This window comes from Cebus imitator, unplaced genomic scaffold (genome assembly GCF_001604975.1).
Source record: "Cebus imitator isolate Cc_AM_T3 unplaced genomic scaffold, Cebus_imitator-1.0 Scaffold163, whole genome shotgun sequence".
Classification (NCBI taxonomy): Eukaryota; Metazoa; Chordata; class Mammalia; order Primates; family Cebidae; genus Cebus; species Cebus imitator.
This window is the reverse complement of record NW_016107478.1, coordinates 3,957,455-3,967,003: the sequence shown is the minus strand read 5'-3', so window position 1 is coordinate 3,967,003 and position 9,549 is coordinate 3,957,455. Positions and strand designations below refer to the sequence as shown.

At 35.7% G+C, this 9,549-nt stretch overlaps 1 protein-coding gene across 2 annotated transcripts in view; it reads left to right on the top strand.

The window, feature by feature from the left end:
- The window catches only part of MYSM1 (Myb like, SWIRM and MPN domains 1), a 44,039-nt gene that overhangs the window by 4,176 nt on the left and 30,314 nt on the right, over positions 1-9,549 (top strand). For both annotated transcript variants that reach the window (XM_017544007.2, XM_037744068.1), the window contains exons 2-6: positions 1,339-1,417; positions 3,864-3,934; positions 6,103-6,180; positions 6,273-6,296; positions 7,423-7,501. In XM_017544007.2, the coding sequence (XP_017399496.1) occupies positions 1,339-1,417; positions 3,864-3,934; positions 6,103-6,180; positions 6,273-6,296; positions 7,423-7,501 (331 nt within the window). The remainder of the gene's footprint in view (positions 1-1,338; positions 1,418-3,863; positions 3,935-6,102; positions 6,181-6,272; positions 6,297-7,422; positions 7,502-9,549) is intronic.

Here is a 9,549-nt window from a genome sequence, read left to right as displayed (position 1 = left end):
AGTAGAGATGGGGTTTCACTGTGTTAGCCAGAATAGTCTCAATCTCCTGACCTCGCGCTCCGCCCACCTCTGCCTCTCAAAGTTCTGGGATTACAGGCGTGAACCATTGCGCCCGGCCCCTCATAGTTGGCATTTGAGATTAAACCTGTTTGCCATCAACAATTGCAAGAAATGGTTGCTTTTGGAGAATAGTTCATTAGCCCCATAATTTATTATAACTACTGCCTAATTAAAGATTCAAATTTATAAACCAATTAATAAGTTTTTGCAGTCTTAGAAGATTCCTACCGCTAGATTAGGTCTAGAAAGAGTCAAAAATTTAGCAAAATATTAAATTTATATCATGGATTGAGCCCCCCAAAACGTAATTATTCCGCCTTTTCAAATATGGGGTATACAATGTAATTTTAAAGAATTCTTATTAGCTTAATGAAAAAAGTGAGGTAATTAACACAGTTTGATCCCTCATGGACATTGAAAAGCCTCCAAATGAAATTAATTTTTTTAAGTATATGAGTTGTTAATAAAACATCACGTTTTTCTTACCTATTCACTGTACTATCCTTTGAGTATTTTCTGTTTTGGTTCTCATCTAGTTTTGTTTTGTTTGGTTATTTTATGGGTAGTGTTATTGATGGTGGGGTTTTTTGTTTTTTTGTTTGTTTGTTTTTTGAGACAGAGTTTCATTCATGTTGCCCAGGCTGGAGTGCAATGGCATGATCTCAGCTCACTGCAACCTCCACCTCCTGGGTTCAAGTAATTCTCCTGCCTCAGCCTCCCGAGTAGTGTGGTACCTGCCACCACACCTGGCTAATTTTTGTATTTTTAGTAGAGATGGGGTTTTGCCATATTGGCCAAGCTGGTCTCGAACTCCTGGCCTCAGGTGATCTGCCTGCCACAGCCTCCCAAATTGCTGGGATTACAGGCATAAGCCACCGTGCCCGGCCGATGGTGGTTTTTGTAATTTAGATATAGCAAAAAGATTTAATCACAACTTTGAATTCCTGTATACACATGGGTACTGGTATTAATCAGCTGAAACTGCATTGTTGGTTCATAGTCACAGAGCATATTGTGATTGCTGCTTTGGGGTATTGCTTTTCTCATGAGATTGTTTATTCTTGAGAACCAAAAGAAGTGAGCAGTCAGACTTGATATTTCACAACTGAGATGGGGTAGCTTAGCATTACCATGTATTTCACAGACCAAAGAGGTAGAGCAGGCATTTCCACAATGTTAAATCTGTTTGTTACGACCTGCCGGTTTCTTTGCTGTGTAACTCACATTCATTAACTAGTATAATTTTGGTTTATATACTCATTTTCTTAATTATTACAGAAGTGATGAAAATACAGCTTCAGTTTTACAAAAAGATCACTATCTTGATTCATCTTGGAGAACAGAGAATGGACTTATTGTAAGTATTTTATAAAAATATCAGGTGCATTAAGCTGTTATTTATTGCCTAGAGTGCTTCTTTTTGTTTATTTGTTTTTGAACTTAGTGCTAGTTCTCAGCTACCACAGATGTAATATTTTTCTTCTTTAGAAATTTAGAATTTTATTCTCATTGATGCCTACACAAAGAATTAAGAAAAAATTTAGAATAAAGAAAACAAAAAATATTTAGAATTTTTCTTTCTTTAAAAATAGAAACCTCTTCTTTCTTTTGACATTGAAAAATGGACTGTTGAGAAACAGGTTTGGAGCCAGCTAGATTTAGGTACAGATCCTTGCTCTGCCACTTCTCAAATTTGTGAACTTCAGTTTCGTTATCTAAAAAAGTGGTAGCTGGGCCAGCTGGCTCCTGCCTATAATCCCAGTTATTTGGGAAGCCAAGGCAGGAGAATCCCTTGAGCCCAGGAGTTTGAGATTACAGTGAGCTTTCTTTTTTCTTTTTGAGATGGAGTTCCGCTCTCATTGTCCAGGCTGGAGTGCAATGGTGCGATCTCTGCTTACCTCAACCTCTGTCTCCCGGGTTCAAGTGATTCTCCTGCCCCAGCCTCCCAAGTAGCTGGAATTACAAGCACGTGCTACCATGCCTGGCTAATGTTGTTTTTGTTTATTTTTTTGAGATAGAGTTTCACACTGTTGCTCAAGCTGTAGTGCAGTGGCACAATCTCATCTCACTGCAATCTCCGCCTTCTGGCTTCAAGCAATTCTTCTGTCTCAGCCTCCCAAGTAGCTGGGACTACAGGCATGCGCCACTATGCCCAGCTAATTTTTTTGTATTTTTATTAGAGATGGGGTTTCACCATGTTGGCCAGGATGATCTTGAACCCCCGACCTCAGGTGATCCACCATCTTGGCCTCCTGAAGTGCTGGGATTACAGGTATGAGCCACTGCGCCCGGCCTACAGTGAGCTCTGATTGTGCACTGCTTCCAACCTGGGCAACAGAGTAAAACCCTCTCTCAGAGAATAAGGAAATGGGATTATCACAGGGCTTATTTCTTCATGTAGTAGTTACTTATTGAGTACTTACTGTGGGCCAGTCAGCAGGTCAGGCTTAGAGGATATGACTATAATGAAGACAGACATGATCCTGCTCTCAAGGAGCTTATATTCTAAAAGGGAGTTAGATAATAAACAGGTAGACAAACTAATAATAGATTTTGAAAGAAATAAGCAAGATGCTGACTGAGTACCAGAGTGGGGAGCTTAGTTTAAATTGTCAGTGAGAGAAACTCAGAGGAGGTGAGATTTAAGTTGAAAATGATGGGAAAAAGGGTAGATATGTGAAAAATTAAAAGAAGAAATTAGAGACAGAAGGAACTGCAACCACAGAAGCTCTGGTTGAAGGCCAGTGTCTAGAATATGTTGGGAAAGGGAGGAGTGGCAGCATGTGACACAGTTGGAGAGACAGGCTAGAGTTCTGTCATGCAGGACTTATGAGCTGGATTATGCTAAAGGGTTTAAATTTTGTTTTAAAGGAACTGGGACATCATTGAAACGTTTCATATAGATTTTATAGAGATTAGCAAATTTATTTTTATAAAATGAATTTTGGGTACTGTGGTAAAGATTGGAGGGAAGTGAGAGTGGAGTTGAAGGGACCAGTTAGGAAACGTTCAAAGCAGTTGAACCAAGATTTGATGATTGGGACTTGGCCTGAGGTGGTAGCAGAAGAGATAGAATAGATAGCTTTGAATTACATTTTGGCAGTAGAACTGGTTAATAGATTGGATATGGGCATTAAGGGAAAAGGAAAGAATCCACAATGATTCCTGAATTTCTACAGGAATAACTTAGTGAGTAATAGTGCTTTTTGTAAAGTTGAGAATACAGAGGGAGAAGCAGGTGGAGTCACGTGATGGTGAGTTCTGTTTTAGATATGTTAAGTTCTAGAAGTCAATTAGATATCCAAGTAAAAATCTTGGATGGGCTGTTGAATATTATTGTCTAGAGCTTAAAGAAGAGATATGAGCTGAAAATTTTTAACTTGAGGAGTTGAAAATAAGTGGGATCATGAAGATTGTAACTGAGGAAAAAGGAGAGTTAGTGGTGAGTTTTGGAAAGAGATTAAGTGTCTAGCAGAGTGTCTGATGCCTAGCAAATGGTTTCTTGTATAGGATGGCCATTATTACCTCATTGTGGGCAGGAGCATGAGCCTGGGAATCCAACAGACTTGGGTGTAAAGCCTCTGCTCTTCCACTTAAATGCTAGTAGTGCTGTGGTTGCACCTGTAAAGTATTAATGCCTATCTCAGTGTTACTGTGGTAATCAAAGATAAGTCTGTGTGCTCAGTAAATGGTAGCTGTTATAATTTGTAATCATTGTGTTTTGTATTTTTATTTAACAAAGCATAGAAGATAATTTCAAAAAGCAATAAATAAAAAGAAAAATGTATTCTCTTTTTTAATAGCCTTGGACCTTGGATAACACCATCAGTGAAGAGAACAGAGCTGTTATTGAGAAAATGTTATTGGAAGAAGAGTATCCTTTAATGATTATGAGGAAAGTACAGGTCTCAGGGTGAAAAATCTATAAATGCAAAAATTACAAGAGGCCACTGTTTACTAGATGGATTTTATTCAGCCCCAGACTGCTATTATATAATACCATGTTACCTATCCATGCAAAAAGCAACGTTTTATTCTTCAGGGTTTTTTTTACTACTACGTCTGCAATCTGATTGCATATTTTGAGTTTCTGTCACTAGCTAACTATTTATGATATCTGAATATTGAGTAGAAATGATAGAATATTTAAGTCATTTAGAACCTTAAGTCCAAGCTTGCATTTTTAAACTTACATAAGCTGAAACCCAGAGATGCTAATTTGTTCCAAAGACACAGAGTTGGAACATGTAAAAGTTCTTCTCACTTCATAATTTACAGGTGTTATGTGGGAGGAATCTAAATAAAAAGCTCAAAACAAATACTATCGAATGAAGATTTTTTTCCCCTACATTTGTAGATCCTTGTTTATAGCTTAGTTTTCATACATGTAAAAGAAAAGAATGAACAAAATGATTACTGATTTTATGATTTATAAAAATAGCTAGTCATACTCTAATAAGTAGGGGTTTATTAACCTCTTTTTCATTTTATGGATTTCTCCTCACTATTTAAGCCAGAATTACTCTGTTCCCACTATTTCCCCTTATTGCCATGTTGATTTTAGAGTGCCTCTGTACCTTCAGTTATCATCGGTTAACCCCACTTAGGCTTTCTTATTCTCTAATTCTCCCCAGACATTGCAATTATAGCCTAGATTATTGCTCTTCAGAGAAAGTCGCATATAATTTAAAATTTTCCCATCTTAACACAAAGGAAATTAATATTAACAATATATATTATATAAATATTTAAAATATTCTCATTTTAACATTTAATCAAGATAAAAACATTAATGAGATATTTTACGTTCTTTGTTTTGTACTAAGTCTTTGAAATCCGCTGTGTTTTATACTTAGACTACATCCTAGTTCATGCAAATAGTGTTTCCACTGGTTAGAGGTCACACGTGGTTGGCAGCCACTGTGCATGTCTAGATAAAATGCTTAAGTGGTCAGTGGTTCACTTCCAGATATGGAAATAAATAACGAGAATATCTTTGTTCAGCACCTAGTACCTAGCATAGTACCTGACGTATATAGTATCCAGTCAATAAATACTTGTTAAGTGAAGAATATCTTAGGCTAAGCTTACAGTATTTGATCAGGCTAGTTATAAGAACTTTGAGAGGAAGGTTCCCTGGTAGATTTGATCTAAATGTTTGCTATTTTTTTTTTTTTTTGAGACAGAGTCACTCCGTCTTCCAGACTGGAGTGCAGTGGCGCAGTTGATCTCGGCTCACTGCAACCTTGGCCCCCCAGGTTCAAATGGTTCTCCTGCCCTAGCCTCCTGAGTAGCTGGGACTACAGGTGCATGCCACCACACCTGGCTAATTCTTTGTACTTTAGTAGAGATGGGATTTCACTGTTAGCCGGGATGATCTCGATCTCCTGACCTCATGATCCTCCCGCCTCAGCCTCCCAAAATGCTGGGATTACAGGTGTGAGCCACCTTGCCCAGCCTAATGTTTGCTATTTTTATTAAGGTAAAGAAGATCCCTGGATTCTTCTCCATTGGCTTTAGAAATGTGGAAAATTAAAATTGCCTTGGACAACCAACCAAATTCATCTATTACATTCTCCATATGTTTTGGAAGAAAAGATTTAAACCAGGGTGTCCAATCTTTTGGCTTCCCTGGAACACATTGGATGAAAAATTGTCTTGTGCCCCACATAAAACATACTAATGATAGCTGATGAGCTTAAAAAAATGCAAAATAACCTCATAATGTTTTAAGTTTACGAATTTGTGTTGGGCCATATTTAAAGCTGCTCTGGGCTGCATGTGGCTTGCAGGCAGCAGGTTGGACAAGCTTGATTAAACACAGAGTCTGTTTCTTCTTGTAGTCACTTCTTTTTTTTTTTTTCTTTTTATTTTTCCCGCCTCCCTTTCCTCCTCTCTTCTTGTAGTCACTTCTAATTGGGAAGACGAGGGAACTATTAACATTTATATAGCACACATTTTGTATAACTAATGTAAGTATTACAGTCATATAAAAATTACGACTGTAATATTATTTAAAATGTTTCCTTAATAATTACACAGGTATTATTTATCTAAAAAATCACTACCGGGAAAAGTCTGGCTTGATCAAAAGGAAGATGATAAAAAATATGTGAAGAGGTAAAATCAATTTATAATATTTCTGAGAGTCTGGATTGTATTTTTAGAAACCTCACACACTTCCTTATTTTCTTTTTTTTCATGTGATGCAGTCTGCAGAAAACAGCAAAAATCATGTATGTACTTATGTTTTACATTTCTAAATTCTTTTTGATTAGTTAAAAATTAGGGAAGAATTTTTTTTTTTAATTATAGTTGGCCTGTGAAAAGCCCACTTGACCTTGGGTTATACAAAAACATTAAGTAGATATAAAAATAGTTTTTTTATAATGATGTTGGACTGGCACAAGTATGATTTTATGATGATATTTGTTTGCCAGAATTTCTTTTATAGCCCTACATAGGAAATCCCATCAGATTGTGGAAAATATAGTTATCTAGGGATTTATGAGGACATTTTGAGAAGCTGTTATGTGAGAAGCTGTTATGTAATATATTGGAATTGATTTCTTCCGTTCTGTCAGTTAATTTTCAACAAAATTTTTATTTGGATTTGTGGCTTTCAAAAATTATCTGGAGAAATTAACTACTTAAAAAATACCCTTTCCCTATCATTGAAAGAACAGTATTTAGCATTTATGAATTTGGAAGTTTATGGTCCCTTAAAGGGTGAGTTTACATATTTGTAATTGCCCAATAGGTTGAGCACTGAGCAGCCTTTTGCTTTTGTATTTTACTGAATAAACAGTAAAATGAAGTTAACAAAAGGATTAATGGCTTGCTTAAATTGGTGAGCTTCATCAGTTTTATTTTTAATTCCTTCAGATAACGAATTTTAAAAGCAATAAGTACAATGTTGTGGTTTTTGACTTCTTTTCTATCTTAATATTTACATGGATTTATATGAAAGAACTAAAGAGATAATATTTCTGGACCCAGTTTAAAGTCTACATGCCTTTCAGGATTTGGGAATACATTAACACCTACTGCTTTGTATCCAGTCTAAGGGAGCCTTTTTGTTTGTTATCCCATTGACTTCCTTTGATGTCTTTTAGTGTTACCCTCACTCAGACCCAAGGATTATGTCTTTTGGGGCTCCCATCATCCTGAGCTAGAGACACGTGACAGGGTAAATCTCTGCCCCCCAGTAGAGACTGTAGCCTTCTTGTTTTGTTTGTTTGTTTTTAATTCTTAGACTCAACGTATTGAATTTAGCCCATGGCTATCTATAACCTTTAGTTACATAAATATGGAATGTTCCATTTCAGAAATTTTTTTTGCAATTCCTTTTTTTCCCCTCAGGGTACACTCTCCTACAAAACCAGCCAGTTACTCAGTAAAGTGGACGATAGAAGAAAAAGAGCTGTTTGAACAAGGGCTGGTAAATAGAGCAATTTTAAATTTTTAGTAAAATAATTCTAGAAGCAAATATTGGTAAAGTTAAAAGATTAAATTAGTTTATAGAGACCTGAATTTTCATTTTAATTACAGTTATAACGCCTTTAGTTCTTCTGTAGTTAGAATAATGATGTTTATAGTATAGTGCAAGAGAATTTCTTTTAACTTATATCTAAGGTACTAAAATACTAAAATAGATTTAGATTTGTAGTTTTCACATTCTTTTGGTATTATGAAAATCCAAGAAATTGAAGTCTATCTCTATATATAACACCAACTACCTGGATCAAAATCAAAATTATTTAGTAGTCTCTTTTTTCGAAACAAAACAAAAACTTGTGTATTTGAAACTGGGTGATCAGCTGAGCTTTTATTCAGATAATTTAGCATTGTATACACTGCCTAAATAAATATTTCAGTGGCTGTAAATGAAGACTAGAAACATTTATTGTGTGTGAATGTCTATTACACTGAGATCTATTTAAATGTCCACATGCTGCATAGTGGAAAAGATACATATTCTTGTTTCTAATTCTGAAAATACCCCTTAATATGAAGAAACTTACAAAAAAATACTTAGGATTTAAAAAAAAATTTTTTTACTATCAAGATTGCTCTATATCTTTTCCTATAAGGTATATATTACCTAGTAGTGTTCTAAGTAATGTTGAAATTATGTATATGTAATACATTACATGTATAGAATATTTGTATGTATAAAATTCATGTATTCTAGTTGAAGTATCATTAACATGTCTACAGATGGTGAGAAATGTGTTTATATTTTAGTCAACACCATGACATCTATATACTCTATGATATTCTTATATAAATATATAAACTCTCTTGAAGTTTTTATCTCTTAAAGACTTTTTCCTATACTGGTGATGTTTTTTGTATTTATTTTTCAGTCTGTTGCATGATTATCATTTATAGAATCTAACTTTAATTAATCAGTTATTTATTTAAGATTCCTAACAACTTTTGGTGTTTTGTCCCTTATCAAAGACCAAACACATAATGTTAGGTTTTGAAGGGAAGGCAAGGGTTAAAGAAAGATACACACAAGGAGGGCAGCTCAACAGCAAATACAGGATTTAGGTCGAGCATAAAACCTACAGAAGTGGTGGACCAGCCTATTGCCAGAGCCACTGCTGCTTACAGCCTAAGCAATATATAGGTATAGGCAGAAGGGGTCTAGGCAGTATGGCTTGCTGCCCAGCAGGATATTGATAAGATGCTCCCATGATGAGGCAGTTCTGGCCCTTGTTCTGGAGGGATGTCGTTGTGGTGTTTCAGGTGTTCCTTGAACCTTTGTCCAGCAGGATATGATAGGGACGTTTCTTTAGTTGGGCCGTTGTCAGCCTTGTGGTGAGGTGGTTAGACAGGATATTTCTCATGGCCTGAACCCCTGTGAAATGTTTCACTTTGACCAAGGTCTGCAAAATAGCAGGGAGCTTACAACATGGTGCAGTTTGTACTAACACATATATATATATATGCATAAACAAATAGATTGAATTTAAGACTCAGTTTTAGGCTTAGTTTTTATGTTGATGGTACTTATGGGGACTACATTTGCATGGTTAAAATTCAAAAGGTTCCTAAAGTTATAGGATATTAAGTCTTCTCACTCTCATCTTAGCCTTCAGTTCTCTTTGCCTGGGGTAACCAGTGTTTAAAAGACTCTTTGAAAAAGAAGTCTTTCCTTCCAGAGATATTTGTCCATACATAAGCAAATATTTATTTATTTATATAGAGATATGTAGACATTTGCCTATCTACATCAAGGGAGATTTTAAACTTGGAATGTTTTCCTACACAAAAAGCATGGAATTATTGGTTGTATTCTCAGCATTTCTTACCCATTAATAAAGTTTGCTTATAGACTGAATTCTCTCAGGCTTGTAGGGAATTGGGTGGTACTGAATGATGAAGAAAGGTTTCTTCTTTCCCTTTCTTGGGCATGGGACTCTCCCTTTGCTCTATTTTAAAACTGGTAAATATTTTCTTTGCTCCTTGTTTTACTTT